At 38.9% G+C, this 18,423-nt stretch overlaps 1 protein-coding gene across 1 annotated transcript; it reads right to left on the bottom strand.

Annotated features, from left to right (window-relative positions):
- Positions 1-431: 431 nt before the first annotated feature.
- LOC135474939 (ribosome biogenesis protein bop1-like) lies at positions 432-18,398 on the bottom strand. Its single transcript, XM_064754634.1, has 18 exons — positions 18,327-18,398; positions 16,652-16,930; positions 15,154-15,305; positions 13,691-13,808; positions 12,714-12,815; positions 12,117-12,227; positions 11,622-11,732; positions 10,648-10,809; positions 9,541-9,621; positions 9,092-9,161; positions 8,250-8,382; positions 7,406-7,592; positions 6,856-6,966; positions 6,325-6,399; positions 4,040-4,142; positions 3,665-3,749; positions 2,935-3,042; positions 432-2,527 (listed from the first exon to the last, which is right to left on the bottom strand). Exons 1-18 carry the CDS (start codon positions 18,396-18,398, stop codon positions 2,374-2,376), a joined length of 2,214 nt encoding a protein of 737 aa, XP_064610704.1. The 3' UTR covers positions 432-2,373.
- Positions 18,399-18,423: the final 25 nt, after the last annotated feature.

Below are 18,423 nucleotides of genomic sequence, written 5' to 3'. Positions count from 1 at the left end.
ATTTGTTGGGGGTAACCTGACCTACCATCACAAAAAGAGCTTTTCAAAAATATTTTTTTAAAGAATAATAAGAAACCTAGCCTAGCCTCCTTTCTCTTACAGGGCTTGGAAACCCTCAACAAAGAATTCTGAGTAGGCCTGAGTAGGTCACTTACAGTTAATGTAACAAAGCATCAATGTTTTATGGTTTCTACAAGCAGAAAAATAAAATGTACCTCGGTGACTTCAAGGAACTGTAACCCATGTATAAAGTCCTTTACATAAAAATATGCAGCAAGGAGTTGTAAAACAGACTGGTGACAGTGTGCCTTTGTCCTTGGAATGAAAAATTATCCTTCATGTTCACACAAATGCAAATATGAAACACAAAAGAGATGTTGTTAATAATCAAGACCTTTATTCGACCTTGAAAAAAATCAAGTGATGGCGTATATCTTCATGAAGCCCTTGTAATTTCTCATATAAAGCCTGAATGTAAACAAGTACATGATACACAAGTTCACAGTCTCATCTTACATTGTCCAGCAGGTCAGTCTTTGTAAGCAACCCCCAGCATGTCAAAGACTCAGCTAGAACTGGCTTACCCAGCGTCCACATAACAAAAACTCCATCTACTGAAATGGTCAACCAGCATCATGTCTTTATTTAAATTCCAACCATGAAACTGAACTTGTGTATATATGTAGACAAAACTCCATATTAAATGACAAATGGAACAAATATGTATGTAGATCTGTGGGAACTGTTTGCATTGTTCACCTGTAGAGACATAGTTATTCATTCATCATCTGGGATGAAACCTGACATAGTTACTCATTCATCACCTGGGATGAAACCTGACATAGTTACTCATTCATCATTTGAGATGAAACCTGACATAGTTACTCTTTCATCACTTGGGATGAAACCTGACATAGTTACTCATTCATCATTTGAGATGAAACCTGACATAGTTACTCTTTCATCACTTGGGATGAAACCTGACATAGTTACTCATTCATCATTTGAGATGAAACCTGACATAGTTACTCTTTCATCACTTGGGATGAAACCTGACATAGTTACTCATTCATCACTTGGGATGAAACCTGACATAGTTACTCATTCATCATTTGAGATGAAACCTGACATAGTTACTCTTTCAGCACTTGGGATGAAACCTGACATAGTTACTCATTCATCATTTGAGATGAAACCTGACATAGTTACTCTTTCATCACTTGGGATGAAACCTGACATAGTTACTTATTCATCACTTTGTATGAAACCTGATCTTCAGCCTTTATAAACACATCAGCAAGCAACCATCATACAAGCGTGTCCATGTATTGAGACGCTCAGAGTACTGTCCCCTGACTTCTTTATTTCCTATTCTCAATTCACAATGTCAGAACTGTGCTGTCAGAGACATCAATCAAATAAAAATAAGAGATTTTAAATGTAGCCATCCAGAAAGCCTTCTGATAACTTGACTGAATATATGCCTCCACATCTGACTGCGCATGAAGGAATGCAGTCTGACACATTCCATATGCTACACTGATAAGCTACAAAGGCACAGATAGATTTGAAACACAGATATTCAGTGATATGTCCGTAACAGGTACCGGATATTTGCGCATCCTTTCACTGACCAACCATGCAACCAATACTACCACTCACTGTCCGATATGGGGACATCGCTTGTCATTTGTTCTCAATGTCAGACAGCGTATTCACTGTGGCTCCAGGCTACTCTGAAATTATTCTGTTTCAACAATAGGTTAGTGTTTGCAAGTCTTTAATCACTATCACAGTACAGTTCAGTACATGTACACAAAATGTCACCTCATTCGCAACCATGATAACTCACTCATGATCTCATCTGTAACCAAGGTACAAGGTCACCATCCATGATCTCATCTGTAACCAAGGTACAAGGTCACCATCCATGATCTCATCTGTAACCAAGGTAACAGGCCATAACTTGTGATCTCATCTGTAACCAAGGTACAAGGCCACCATCCATGATCTCATCTGTAACCAAGGTAACAGGCTATCACTCATGATCTCATCTGTAACCAAGTAACAGGCCATCACTCATGATCTCATCTGTAACCAGGGTAACAGGCCATCACTTATAACCTCATTTGTAACCAAGGTAACAGGCCACCATTTATGATCTCATCTTTAAGCCAGACAACAGGCCATCACTTATGATCTCATCTGTAACCAAGGCAACAGGCTATCGCTGATGAACTCATTTGTAAGCAAAAGTAACAGGCCATGAGCCCTTGATTTCATATGTAATCATGGCAGTAAGCCACCATTCATTATCTCATCTGTAACCAAGGTAACAGGCCACCGCCTGTCTGCAAGTCTTTGTGAGCTCCATCACGTGAAGAGTCTTATGGTTGTGTCTGCCCCACTTGAGAACACCCAAGGCTGTGAGGGGTGGAACACACAGTCTAACACAGAGAGGCCTTTACTGGTCTGGTGACCTCTTAACACCTTCACAGGTACGATCAAAGGATTCTGCAACAGATCACTGAAAAAAAGATCGTAAAAAGTTTTATACATGTAAGTGTGTTTCAAGGGTTCATGAAATAGTTTGTTTCACATGTATTTCGTAATATAGAGTTTAGGATGTGCTCAATATGTTACCAAAACAGACTTCTCCTTTGGGGTAAAAATGGCTTTAAACTATAGATTTCCAAAGGAAACTGATATTAAGTAGCCTTCATAAGAAACCTAAAAACCTAATGAACATCTATACACTTGTATGGCGTGTCAGAAATGTAGATCACTACATAACCTCATATTATGTACATGATGGTAAAGAAACAATCAAACTAAAAAATTATTATATCATCAAATTAACGACAACTATTTTTATTATCAACACCTTTGACACGCATGAACCTCCATGCACAGGAAAACAGTGAACAGACTTACTTGTATACCATTCCATGGCATACAATAACAGCTCCATCATCAGAGGCAGAGGCAAACAGAGGATACTTTTTGTGGTAGGCAACCTGCCTCAGAGCTTTCTTGTGATGCCTGAAAACAAGATTGATGAATCACTGTACTGATGGTATATTCTGTCTAATCTGCAAGACCACTGGCAGTGAAATTACCTGTTTCTTTACATATATTTTCACCTCTCAGAGAAATGCCAACTTGTAATGCCAACTTTTTGGGGAAATATTACAGATAAATGTTGATTAGCATATTGAGATTAAATGGCACTGCACTCTTATGATTTTATTTTGTCACTATGCATATTTTTACAATCTGTTTTAACAGCATACGATGTTTACTGCAGTTTGTCATTTCATGGATTATTCCCCCTTGATGGCAGGTATCAGTTCAACTATCCAATGCTGGTACCATTTGGAAGCACTGGTGTGATGGAATTTTAACAACCACAGTGATCAACTGTAACTAATCTGCGTGTAAAATTTCTTGTGACGTTAACTACTTTTGAATCATTGCAAATTTGCTTATGTGCACTGAGCAACTGATGAAGTATTAAAAGGCAATATTTTTGACAGTCCCATATGCTTTAATACTGAAACGAAGGACAGATAACTACCATCAAGGGAGTTAAATCCTTGAAAAGGGAAGTAACCTATGTAATACGAATATACAGAATATCATGTTTGTTTACAGGAACATGTACCTTAAGGTGTGGTATGGCTTTGTGGACAAGTCCAGGTCAAACCAGCTCAGTTTGCAGTCGTAGCTTCCCACAATTACATTATCACCTGTTGAGAATGAAAAAGATTTGAATAATTGACAGATCGATTGAATATTTTATTTATTAGCTGCCAGTCAGCATTAGGAGTGGAGGAAATAGTTTGACTCATTTCTCATTTGACAATACCACGATTCACACAGTTTGAAAACGGGTTAAATGTCCATGCTTACATTTAGCAGACTCTATCTTTATTAAAGATTTGATTGTGGCAACATGCCATGTTCTAAATTTAAACACAAGCACAAATATGTACCACAAGCTTCTGACTGACCCAAAGAAATTTGTTATCTACCATACCTGCATGGTGAACGGCCATACTGGACACCCATTTACAGTTGGTCATCAGTTTCTTGGATAACTCCTGCTTCAGTAAATTATACACACGAACATAGCGTTGGGTCTGCAATTAAACAGTGAAAGATTGCTACAGCTGTAAATGTCCATGAGCTCTTTCTCTGTCTGTGGTTTACCGCTTCTTTCTATTTTATCCATGTAATGATGTCTCCCTGCATAAATGCCAACATCCAAGTGCTGCTTCACTACAATACCATCCCAAAGACACCGGACAGAACCACCCAACATGTAGCATCATACCAACACTGAATTGACCAGTACCTAAGCTCCAATCTAGGACAGTACAATGACTGCTATTTTGATTGGATGACGGGTGTCTATCTAATGGATGAATGAATGAATATTTAGGTTTCTATGCCGTACATGTAGCCATTTGATGAGGAGGAGTCATAATGTGTGTGTACATTTACTGTGCCTTTTTCTGGCAGCATGATTCCATGCCGCCGAAGTGACACCCACAATGAGGTATCATGTCAAAGACACCAGATACGCCACATCACCCAGTCACAGTATATGAACACTGGGCCAAGCAGTCCTGTTTCCTTGCTCTAAGCTGTCAGTCCTGGGTGCCAAATGAGTGTTTAGTATGACAAGATCCAGGTAATACCTTATACAGCGCCCCTCAGCAATATGCATCAAAGTACATCACCAAGTCAAGACATCAACACGTACATGTAAATGTAAAAGGTGTCACAAGATTTCTATCCACATGCCGGGATCATTATCAAGTTCATTATTTATCTGAAATAACCTGGTTAGTCACTTGGTAATGATCCTGACATGTGGATTAAAAGCTTGTGAAACCTTTACACTTACATGTATTTATTGATGTCTCCACTTTATTGTTATAATGTATAAGCTGTTCATTAGATGGACTATTAAAACCATGAAAGGAGAAACTGTTTAATTTTTATTATCACTGAACTCACGTAAAACTAAGGGTCTGAAACAGTATATAGCATACAATTATTCGTTAACCTTTTCGGCCATCTGAGCAGTACTCGTGGTCGGACTGCTCGAGGCAAAATTGACGAAACAGGATCAGGGGTTGTAGGGGAATCTGATCAGAGAAGTTCAACATCGTACCATGGGTGGTGGATGGTTCACACCCATATGACTATAGACAATACTGAAAGTTGGCACGAGTCAACTGGCTTGCGATCTGCATGGATACACTCTCGCCAGTGAAGGGGCAGCGTAGACTTTGAGTGGTCAGTCTGAGTCAACACGCAAAGCAAAAATGTAGGCCCTTTCGCTCTGGAGATTTCCCGAGCCACATGGACCTTTGTGTACTAGCATCTGTTCACTTACGGCAATGATGGATGCCAAGCTGTTTAATAGCCTGTTACAAAACTTAATTTATTATATAAGCTCATCTGTAAGAATTTGTGCAGCAAACCCACAACACGTGTAGGTTACAGCGAACATGTTGGTGAGACACTAAATTTCTACTCAGACCCTGGTCATTCTTGATAACATGTGAGCCGATGCAACGTGAGGTGAAATTAGTTGTCTGTTGCATGTAATCCGATTGATTCCCCCATAATCGGTCCAACCCAAGCATATTTTTTTTTTCCAGCAGGTTGAACACAACATTGTTCAAAATGAGCCACTGCACTGCTCTGCCTTTAAACACAGAAATTACACTCAGCATTACATGTTTCCTCTCATACGAGAGTCTATTTTCACCCACTTTGTTTGCATCAAATCATACATACGTCTTCACACCTTACCAATGGATGCTTTCATCATCTAACAAAATCATTCCTTGTGTGGAAATTTTTGAGAAGAAGGGTCAATCTCGCAATCTCAGCCCACTGTCTCTACATGTATATTAGCCACAGTTACCATTCAGAAACCCAAATAAACTGAAACCAACTTAACTTTGTGCTTTATGGGTGAATGGACACTAAAATATTAAAAAATACAAAAAAATTTAATTTGCAAATCCGCTTTTTATTTCGTCTGATCCTCATGTTCTTTCATGATGTTCTTGTTTTTCAATGCTTTCAGATCACGTAAATATGTCAGTAACAGGAAGAACTACTCGGACAGACCAGCATTTTCCACAAATCAGATGGATTTTCATTTTTTTTTTTTTAATTTTCCACCCCCCCCCCCCCATTCACTTGGCACATCAAACAAAAAGTTGAATTGGTGTGGCCTTAAGATAATAAGCTGAAATAGAACTCGAAAAGGATAGCTATACTCTTAAAGTTATTACTTACGGCTACAAACAGAAATGGTCTGATTGGATGGAACAAAACACACTGGACCAGTCCTTTGGATTTGCTGAATGGGTTCTGAAAATAGCATAATATATGATAATTATTGTGACCGATTATAAAAGACCAATTAAATAAATAAATAAATAAATAATTATTGTAAAAAAGATGGTTTTCAGAGTGCATAAGTGGAACAAAATCCATAATAAAATTTGTATAGCCTTCCTTGTTGTTAATGTTGTACTCATGAATTTTCTGCATACGCGTCGTCAGTCACTTTCATGGTTGAAAGAAACCAGAGTGATCATGGTAAACCACTGACCACTGGCAAGCTATCGTGAAACTTTCTCTAATATTACTAACGCACATGCACATCATACTGGAGGAAGACAACTGGACTTCAATGAACGTCAGACAGCACAATCTGCCACACACACAAGCATCGTCATCTGCTTACTGTTCCCAAGGTCCACCAAACAATGAGAATGATACAGCTCTGATCTGTGAGTGTTTCAGCTGTTTGTCACAACCCACCTGAGATCGCTGCTTTGATAGCTGATGGATAAGAACAGACATGCTCTCTCCCTGGGGCATCACCGAGGCAAAGTAGTCTCCCTTGCCATGCCACGTCACCTGCTTCACATCCTGGTAAAAATCATTGAGTCAAACTGTTCATGATGGACCAAAAAATAATTAGGGTAACTAAAAGGTGTGGTTGACAGAAATTTACGTGGAGCACAATATGAAAGTACACTCTACCCAAATTGTCAGTTTTCCTAAAGTCAAAATCCTCATGTTCCATACATTTCAAGCAATCCATCTTGGGGATTTCTATTTTGTGCTAGGTAACAAATCAACACTGAGAATTTCACAAAAATGTACAAATTTGTGAATTTAACAATTACATTCTCTGAATTACCTTATCTTATCATTCAGGTAAGACATGAATAGTGTCAATCTGAAAAGCAGTACACTCATTTGACTCAATATTTTGGCAATTTGTTTGGCCATGATTTAAATCAGTAGAGCTGTTAATACACTAGTTTAATTTGTTTTTTTTCTAAAAGTTATCAACTGTGCGTACCTTAGGGTGCATCACTCGTAACCTCAGCCCGCTCTCATACTCCTCCCCAGTACATCTGGTCCAGGTGGTGGGCGGGGCTTTATTAGGCTCCTCCTCCTCCTTGGTGAAGTTTGCCAGCATGTTGTCCGTCGCTGTGTACAACAGTTTGTCTCCTAGATGTGGGTTCAGTAAAATTACCGATGATTCCCTGAAACAAGGCAGTTTGTACGAGTCATTTATAGTTCCACTGAACATGGTAGAATTTCATTCAGCTGTTGTTTAACACCATAATTAAGAAATTTTCACTTACACGATGATGGGCAGGAGTGCCCAGGGAAAACCACCAGCCTTTGGCAAGTTAATGACAAACTTTCTCACATGATGTACAGATATGCGCATTATTTTGGTGAAAAATAAGTGTCCTTCAATAAATATAAGACTGTGAGAAAAAGGCCACAGGAGTGTCACTCACCCTGCAAGCAGAGTAAAGTGAGGTAATTCACAAATTCTCTGCCAAAGGGTAGAATAGTAGCTATTTCAAAGAACACAACAAAACAAAAGTGGCCATAACTTTGTCAAACATGGAAGACATGGCCCAAAATTTTGACAAGTCAAACAACTATAATTTTGTCAACAACCTGGAACTCGATCTGTAACTTATCGCGGTACCGTGAAAGTCATGTATCGAGTTTCATTTCAATATCATTAACACCTTCGGGTAAACAAGGTGACAGGCTATTGGAGGGTGGCAAACCCAAAGTCTATACCATACACTTCACTAAGCGATCAAGAGAAATTTTTTGGTGTGGGTCACTGTTAATGTTTCTAGATCAGATCACTAGACATACTCAGTGAGTATACCTACACAGTAACAGCAATGAGGCAGACTGAGGAGTTGGGGTTCCAGGTTAGGCTCTTCACCACACCCCCTAGCTTCAGCGTCTTCATACAGCGCCCAGTGGCGATTTCCCACAACCTGACTGTCTGGTCATCTGAACCTGTGTGAAACAAAACACAGCTTAAATATATTTATCACAATCAAGAGAAAATTTGAGGCTTCTGATTGGTCAACCTGGCTTGGATAACCTACCAGACTGCCCAAACGAGAGGAATATAGGCTCACACACTGGATATTTTTTTTACATACCTGTGCACAGAATAATGTGCCACCAATACAAAACGGCACTTGTCAATAGTGTTCCAGCCAATAACTTTTCTTGCCTTCAGTTTGAAAACAGTTGATTCAGCGGCTAAAACTACATTTGGAAAAACTGTTTGCGACAATTAAATCACACAGCCTTGCAAATCGAATTGAAAAATGATTAACTAGCAGTTCAACTAAGACAAGTAATTTCTCTCATTTCAACTAAGGTACGTTGATAATACTGATCCTCTTCACTCTGGTACAATTAAGGCAAAGATTAGAAAATTTTTCACTCAGCTGATGGCAGTGAGTTTTATGGGCGGAGAAAGCTGCTCTATTTGCTTGTATGTTGTTTATATGTCACTTCCAGAATGGTGGCCATAGTACATAAAGACCTTTGGCAAAGTACTGATGGAACTAAAGTGACAGAAGATTAAATCATGCCAACCCACTGGGAATATTCACTAATCTTATCTGGGTTTAAACAGGTAATATGCCATTTACGTACTTGTCTGTCAAAAACATCTTTTACTATAAAAGTAGATGGTTATGGTCAAACTTACCTGAGGCGAGCCACTGGCCTGAGGGGTCCACGCTGATACACCTAACCATGTCACTGTGACCCTCATACACCTGCAATACACACCTGTATCAGTAAACAGGCTTCACAAACAACTATTAAAATGTATCATTTATTGCTTATGTAGTAAATGTAAAATGTGAATTTCGCACGTGAGAATTCGCTTTTGTTTTTACATTTTGATATTTCACACCCACTTGTCATTGTGTCGAAAACAACCCCCAAAACATTCTGTTTTATGACGTTCGAATCTGAGCCGAGTAGGATGATGTCATAAAACAAGTTTAGCCAACTTTAACATGATTTCCAAGAGGTGCCGCATCTTTGCGCTAACTGAACATGCGACGATATCATTGTGTTGTAGTCATCGTTATGATTGTCAGGTCTGGTGTGAGCGGGTTTTCACTTCACGAACTATCGGAGATGACTTACCATAGCCTGGGTGGTAGGGAAGGGCTGTAGTTCCCGCGGCTTAGGCAGCTTAGGAATGAGGTCATCAGGATTGACGTTCATCTAATAACACAAATAATCATCACAAAACTGCCAGTACATTTACACAAATTTGTGAAGGTATGTTCATCTGGTCACAAAGTCAGACATGCCAGGTACAACAACAAGATACTGGTAGCCTAGAAGGCACTTTTAAAAGCTCAATGACCTTTTCCAGGAATTAACTTCTGGATGTTCTGCATCATGCACTCACAATACCAGCTATTGGAGGTTAATCCAACTTTATCCAATAATAAAATACTACAATGAATAAAACTGGATTAAACTGCTTCGTAGTCTCACAGCAATCTAATCCACTACACACGCATATTCAGAAGCCATTTTGAGCATGTTGAAACATGAAGAAAATAGATGGAGAAAGGTTCCTCTTCAGTAGATAATCAGAACGCTGTTTTAAAATTCTGAGATTCATGGCGACAAAGTCCATTCGAATATCTCAAATAAATCGTCGCATGCTTTCAAACACCAAATTCACTGTACTAAGTCTGCTCTCATGGCACCTGACCTCAACTTGTTTTTTGCTTTTATCTTCTTCTCTTGGATTATGAAGACTATATTTGTTCAAAAGAGATGATAATGACAATAACAAAGTTTTCAGGATGTTTTCAATGCTACATGTAAAACTCAGATGTTTAAAAGAAAGCACACATAACTCACACGATTTTTCCAAATGGCTATTGACAGCCAGTTCTTGAAGTGATCAGAAAACTGCGAGGTTTTATTTGTGTCGACAGTGAAGGTAGTATATTATGAGGATATTTTTTTTGTAAGATTCAACCGAGAAATGACACAGAAATGAACCAAAGAGGTGTAAAGAAATTTGGAGTTTGAAATCAGTGACATGTTTTTTTTCAAAAGAAATATACTAATGTCATGACAAAAGTCAGAATTAAAAGCTAACACTACTCGTAGATGGACAAACAAAGTGTGACCACAACCATAGCTTTCTGACAAATTTACTTCACACTCTGGTTGACTTGTCGATAAACAATCTTAGGGTGAGGCTGGGAAGGTTTCGGACTGACTTACTCTCATTTTTCGCTGACGAGGGCAGAGATACAGATCCAGGCATCTCTCAAACCGCTCATTTATAAATCGCGAGTAGGCTGGCACCAGGCGCAGAGAAGAGTACTTCTGAGGGATGAAGTTGATCCTTCTTTCCTCTGGCTCTTTCTCTTTCCATGCGTCTTCCTGAAAAAAAGAAAAAGAACTTCTTATTTAGCAATGCTCCATATTAAGTGAGCTGTATCACTTAAAATATTATTTTGTAGGTGTGAGTAAAATGACAAGTGTACCACTGGACTTCCAACTTTCAAGTCCTAGATATCACCAGGCTCAAGATTGAGCTAGGGTCACTGACTGATGATGTGGTCACTGTAACAACTTAGTCATCAAAGTAGAGTTGAAGGCACAGAAAAAACTAAAATGGTACAGTAAAGTTATTACAGTGATTCTTCATGAAAATCTTTCACAAACTAATCACCCAAGTGAAAAATCACACATGTGATTTACAGCAAAAATCAAATATTCTTTCACACAAGTCTTCACAAAGGTTAGCTGATCGCTAGTTAACTACCGTTCATACAGCAGGGGCCGCTTTCACAAAATCCTTGTAAGTCATATTTCTTGAAAAATTTTTTTTGTAATTTGGTGTTACATTGGATACAGTACCATAAGACGTCACTTTAAAAAAAAATTACAAAATATTGATTTATAATTTTTTTTTGTTAAAGATGTTCCAGGGTGATTTGAGCATGAAAACTTCAATGTATTGAAAGGGATTTACCGGTCAAGTATAGTGACACGACTTCCAATTGGTTTATTTATTTATTTATTTGATTGGTGTTTTACGCCGTACTCAAGAATATTTCACTTATATGACGGCGGCCAGCAATATGGTGGGAGGAAACCATGCAGAGCCCAGGGGAAACCCACGACCATCCGCAGGTTGCTTGCGGACCCTTCCAAATGGTGTTATCAAAACTCTTGGTAGAGTTTCTCACCTCTTCTTTGGTGAACAGATACTCCGGGGGTGGGTTGTAGGACTCCTCATGGCCCGGCAGGGACAGCTTGGGGGCAGGGATGTGCTGTCTGTATCTCCTGGTAATCTCAGTCTGTAGAAATACCAAATGCAAGCACACAAAAGTTAGTTCCAAAGAGGATGAAAGATTCAAGGTCACCTTGAAGATCATTAACATTTGTGGTAAGCTATTTAAATAAACTTGTACTTTAAATCTAGAAAATAAAAAATAAGGAAACAAAGGCAGGATTAATTTAATGTCATGCTCAAGCATTTCTCCTTAATATGCTGTCAGTTTAATGGATGGAGGGAATTGAAGTGCCAAGAGTTAGCCACTGACCTTTGCTGGGTACCTGACAACCATTTTGAATTCGAGCTGCATCCAAAATAGCGAGAGCAGGATTCAATTTTAGCCCAAACCCTGAAATATTTTTTTTTAAACAGGCCTCAGGTCCTAACTTATCGGAACTCTACTCACTTCTTCATCATCCTTCCACAGCTGGTAATACTTCGGTTCATTATCTTCTTCCTTCTTCTCAGAACTGGGTTTCATCCATCCCATTTTAAGCGCATGCACCATTTGACCAACCTGTTTTATGAGCATGTACATTGTAGATTCAATATAAATCCACAGGTGTTGAAAGTTTCAAGCAAATACTATAAAAGAGCTCAAAATTGTCATTTTCATACTGAAGTGCCAGTTATGATACGAATATTAAACACTGGAGATTTTAAAGGATGTCTTCTAAATCTTCTCAAAAAAGTTACTTTGAGAATGCATTTCATCTTCACTGGCAAAAACATCACCCGATCCTCACAGTTCTATTAATCTTAGAAAAGTGTTTTGAAGTTAGAAAGATGACATCCTACTGGACAATATGTATCTGTACACCAAACAGGATGTATTTGCCTCCACAAAAGCGCTCTTTCAGTTCAGATCTAGAAAGAGGTTACATCCCAATTCAGTTCATTTGATTGGTTTATTCATGCTTTAACATGGAATTAGATGTCATCTTTACGAGAAGGACAACAACTTGCAGAGAATTTCAAAACTGTCCGCAGAACTGATACTTGCCTTTAACCTCTCCCATTTTGAAGGAATAAAGCTTCTTTTGTGCTCTGGTCTATTTGTCAAAGGATGAATCATGACTTCAGAACTGAAGAAATCAACCCACGGCTGAAAACACAAATCAATAAGGTCATAATTAATGTAAGGAATGTACAATGTATTCAATGTTTCAATTATTTCAGATGTACATATTTATTAATATACAACTCTATTATCACAGAAAACTTAACCATCATGTTATAATGTTACACTATATGCAACATTTCACTGAAATGAGAAAAAAATGCAATTATTTTCTTAAAAACATACAATGGTGAAATAGTTCAAGAAACATTTAAAAACATTTCTAGCTGCCCCACTGCCTTCATTTGTCTCAATGTACGTGCACTCTTCCCTCAATTTGCTTTCCAATGATCAGAAAGGAAAGAGGCCGAGGTTAACAAGTAGACCCTGCACAGGGATGGCGAAGTGATATTAGACTTCAGTCAAATTTTCAAATCCCTCTAAAACTGCTATTAATTATGTAACAAGGTCCAAATATTGCTTGAAAACTTACTTTCTGAGTAAGTTATTGTACCAGAAATTGCAACTAAAATATAGGAAAGGAACACACCAAATTTAATGACTGAAATTTCACCTTAAGTCTAAGATCGCTTTGTGATATCAGGCCAGAAGACTATAAAGCGAAGCTGCATGCTTGATTCTAAATTCTTCATCTAGTGTGCAATGTCAACAGCAACATAGGTCAGTGAAAGTGATGTTTTCAATCTAGCAAGAATTTGCTGTTTGTTTTTTTTTTTTTACCAAAAAGATTAGAAATGGTTAAAAAGTTTCCAGACACGACACCATTAAAAACTGAGCGCTACAGTACATTTTTAGTCAGACAGATTGTCTGCTCTTCATGTCCTTCAAACCACCTTCTGATGACTTCAACAGCTTAACCCACACCTCTCACAAAGTTACGACCGACCCCATATTTGTACCTCGTAGGTCTCCGTCGAAGAAGATGGGTATTTGCCTGCCTGTATCCTCTGGATGGTCCTCAAATCCTCCTCACTGAGGAGGATATCCTGTCCTGTCATTTCATTGGTCACTGTTCTCCTGTCAACACAAAGTCATGCACCTATGTTTGTCTTACGATTTGATATTCACATCATGTCTACAGATATATTCAGACAGCATGCAGTGGTTTAGTGGTTCAAAGCCCCTGCCCTTCAAAGGCTTTTTAGGGGCCTCCGTGGCTCAGTCGGTTAGCGCACTAGTGCAGTGTAATGACCCAGAAGCCTCTCACCAATGCGGTCACTGTGAGTTCAAGTCCAGCTCATGCTGGCTTCCTCTCAGGCCATAAGTGGGAAGGTCTGCCAGCAACCTGCGGATGGTCGTGGGTTTCCCCCGGGCTCTGCCCGGTTTCCTCCCACCATAAGGCTGGCCGCCTGCGTATAAGTGAAATATTCTTAAGTACGGCGTAAAACACCAATCAAATAAATAAATAAATAAATCAAAGGCGTTTTTTTAAAATAACAGTTAACCTAATTTTATAGACAAGTTTTAAATGTGAGAGATTGAGTGGACTTGTGAATGAGAGGGCTTTCGGGAAGATCACCTGTTTGCTGACTGAGTGTATCAACCTTTGTAAATAAAGTTTATCAATCAATCAATCAAACCCAGACTTGGACATGGAGTTTATACATTCTCCACACTCATACAGCTTGTGGGGTCTGGGTGACAATAAGCTGTTGATACAGTCCGTGTGGTGGTTTGCACAGTTTAAAGTTAATTTTGTCTTTCACCAATAAAGTGCACATATGTCTGTATGTCAATTGTGCGAAAGTTTGACCATCAGTATCTGGCCAAAGGATGGTGATTTTCATCTGGCACTCTAGCTTCCTCCAGAAAAAAAAAATTGACTGCCATAGTACAAGTGAAAAATTCTTGAGTATGGCGTCAAAACAAAAAATAATATAAATAAAGTTTCATGTTCAGGCTATACAATACAATACAACTCCCATGTCACACATCAGATTTGACCCTCCTTCATCTGCTAACGATTTGTGTTAGGGCCAGAGAATAGATTATCTCAAGTATGGACACCTTACAAGGAGAATTAGCAAACCACAGACTAGCCCCTAGTTTATACCAAATTGTACCTCACAAACAGCGTTAATTATCCTGGAGGTTGGTTGTTTAACTTGATCCTTGTCTTTCCAGAGAAATAATTTACACAGTTTTATGAAGCTTGGACCTTGAATGACACAAACACATCATTTTTAGCATCATTTTCATGATAACTGTATACATAAATTCCAGAGGAAAACATTGCTTTAATGCTTGAAAAGGTTGCAGATTTACAGTAGGCTATACAATTTTGTCAGCTGTACTGCGAGATCTCACGATATTTCCACTAAAAATGGCAGCTATCTGAAATGTGAATATGGCTTTTACTTACCAATAATTTGGGTCATCCATTCTTTTAAGGAAGTTGTCCAGCTCATCTCCCTTTTTCGGTTTGATGATCTTTTTGCCATCAACTGTGTAGCCAATGTGTTTGAAATCTCTGTACCATTCCATCGGTATGTTTCCTACCGTATTTCTAATGTCCTGCAATGAAAATTAATTTCATAAAGAACTAGGTATATCATGAAACTGGTTTGTTTATTTTATTTGATTGCGTTTTTTTTGGGGTCAAGCCGGTACAAATCACGGCACTTGATCAGGCTCTGGGGCCACAAAGCTGTCTTAGGCTTTTTTCAAATTTTCAAATCACTTTAAACTTGCTATTTCTGATGTCAAAATATGATGTCAAGAAGGTCAAAATATTTCTTAACAATGTACATTTTGAGAAAGTTATTAATAATAATAATGATATCTTTATTTTAAGAGGGTAACCAACTCAGTCAATATGACAGTACTGATCTTCCCTGAGGCCCTCCAATCATTCACAAAACCACTTGGCAGTCACGGGTTATTAAAAAAAAAAAAAAAAAAATACACGAAGCATTAATCAATTTAAAGTTATACTTATATATATATATATATATATATATATATACATACATACATACATAGAGAGACAGAGAGAGAGAGAGAGAGAAGAGATACAAGGCTTTGCTATGCTATTTGTTTGGCGCTTTCTGCCACTTTTGGCGCAAATTTTTAAACGATTTAACTGAGGAGGCAGATTGCACAATGGCAGGCCGACTGTTCAACTGAATAGCCGCAGAGTATGACAGGCGTTACAAAACAAATTTCAGCTAAAATAACAGAAAGGAACATACTAAGATTCATGATTGAAATTTTGAATTAAATCTACGAACGTTTTGTGATACTGGGGCCAGGTGCTGGATCGTACTGCAGTAAACGCTATATCAGAGCTAGTGATTTTCTGGTCAAAAACATGATGTCTGCAGCAAGACTGCGTCAAAATCAGATCTAGTCCCACAATAAAATGTGTATTATATCAAACTGTAATTTTCACTTCTTGATTATACAGTATGGCAATGATAGTCCTTTAACACCCACCATGCTATCCTACAAAAGAGCTGGCAATACAGCCTGGTGTCTGAGATAGTGACACTTTATACTTTTTATGCACGTGTGTTTTGGTTTTCATGTCCTACAATTCAGTCCTATGACGACAAGGAATCATTAGAAGTGTGAATGTCTTGCTACAGAGTGCAATGGTTAGAACAGTGATGGAACCTAGCCTATATATCCACTGCTACAGCTGGTAGTGCAGGGTTAAATCCAGCATTTTTTGGATCTAAAAAAGTGAAGCTAACCAGTCTATGGAATCATTTGTCTTCATGTTTCCTTTGACTTTATATAAAATTTTTAACAAATGTATAGAATTGAAGTTAAACCCATGTGCTTTCCACGAGCAGAGCAGCCAGGCTTTGGATCTGAAACCACAGTTGGAAAAGAGTTCAAAACCACACAATTCTCACCTCTTCATCAGACGTGTCATGCTCATATTCGTCATATGTCTTCTGTATTGTTGTACTAGTCCCTGGTGTGTCCTTCTCATCTTTGTCCTTGTCATCCTCCTCCTGCTGCTCCTCACTCACATCACTCTCGTCCTCATCAGAATTCTCCGCCATCTTCTGATTCTCATTCTCACTGGAGGATGTTTCTTCCTCCTCCAGCCCAGAATACACGCTCTCCTCAGAGTCTGTGGAGTCACCACTTTCCTCATCGCCAGACAGATGTTCCAGTAATAAATCACCCTGACAAATAATGAATGAACATTAGTTTAAAGAAGTTCCCAGTCTCGAAAATTATTGCCTAATGGTGTGTCTTGTTTGGAATTACTCATGTATTTTGTTGTTGTTGAACACCTTTATCTCGAGACTTTTTTGCTTATGGTCAGTTTTAAGTGTGAAGGAAACTAGAATGGCCTTTGAGAACCGCCGACCTTTGGCAAGTTACTGACAAAACTAAGGTGACTTACACAGCATATCAAGGGAAGACCAGATAAATCCATGACTGGAAAAACGGTACCATGAATGCTAGGCAGTTCTAGAGACTAGTCTGGTGCATTTGTTAGTCTCTGAACCCCTTCTCAGATGTTCATTGTGAAAGGCAGGTTCTTCAGTGGACTGACATCAGTTTACCAGCAACATCTTAAAATCTCCCAACGATATCTAACAATCTGTTTGTTAACGTCCACAATCGACATTTAATTGAAATGAACTGGGTGTACATGTACATATTCCCTGCCCAATTATTAGCCCTGGATGATTACGCCATGCTCTTTTATTTTCATACTGATGCTTGCATATTCATGGCTGGGTCCCCTTCGACTCGGTGGGAAGAATTGTAAAATTTCGGAAAACAGTTCATTGCTAACCTACCACGCCCGCCCAGTCACTTCTTTACAATGCTTAGGGCCCTTGGGCACCTGATTGTTAAAATCCCGGGATGTCGATCATCCCAAAGGTAAATGTCCATCCATATTTATTGAAGTCCAGCATCTCCATGGCACGCAGGCGCCACCAGGCAGCTGAATACGAAACGGCTGACCATTGTATAACAACAGAGGAAATCATACCTAGCATTAGAAGGGAGGGATAGTTTCGTATCCAACTGAGAACGGAGATGCTTTAATAAATATGGATGGATATTTACCTTTGGGATGATCGACATCTCAGGATTTTAACAGGCCCTGAAGGAGTGACTGGGCGGACATGGTAGATTTGTAATCTACTGTTTTCCGAAATTTTACAATTCTTCCCACCGGGGCGAAGGGGACCCAGCCATGACTACCTGAGGGTCAGTACAAATGTAAAGGAGAGTGGCGTAGCCATCCAGGTGTACCCAATCATTGAGCCCGGATGGAGTCCGCACCAGGTAACACGATGTATGGTGTGACACTCATAATCAGTATCACTCGTGAAAAGCCCCCAAATTCCGTTAACGTTTGTTGACACATTGCTGCCTGCATATGTGGAAAGTCATTTCTTCTGACACAACTACTAGTGTCACAAATCTACAACCAACGCTGCTGTACGACTTCTGAACTGAAGTGAACTGAACGCAAGCACTTCTGTTTCAATAGCATGTGAATTTGTCTGTTTTGGGGAAGTCTAATGTGATTTGTGAGCTAAAAAAACAAAACAATACCACGTCATCTGTCACTCCATTTGAGGAATCATTCTGTATGGTAGGTTCTCTGTCCTTCCTTTTGCCCGTCATCCTTAGTCCACTCTCTCAAACAAGT

This window comes from Liolophura sinensis, chromosome 9, assembly GCF_032854445.1.
Source record: "Liolophura sinensis isolate JHLJ2023 chromosome 9, CUHK_Ljap_v2, whole genome shotgun sequence".
Taxonomy (NCBI): domain Eukaryota; kingdom Metazoa; phylum Mollusca; class Polyplacophora; order Chitonida; family Chitonidae; genus Liolophura; species Liolophura sinensis.
The sequence above is the reverse complement of the archived record's forward strand: the minus strand, read 5'-3'. Positions and strand labels throughout refer to the sequence as shown.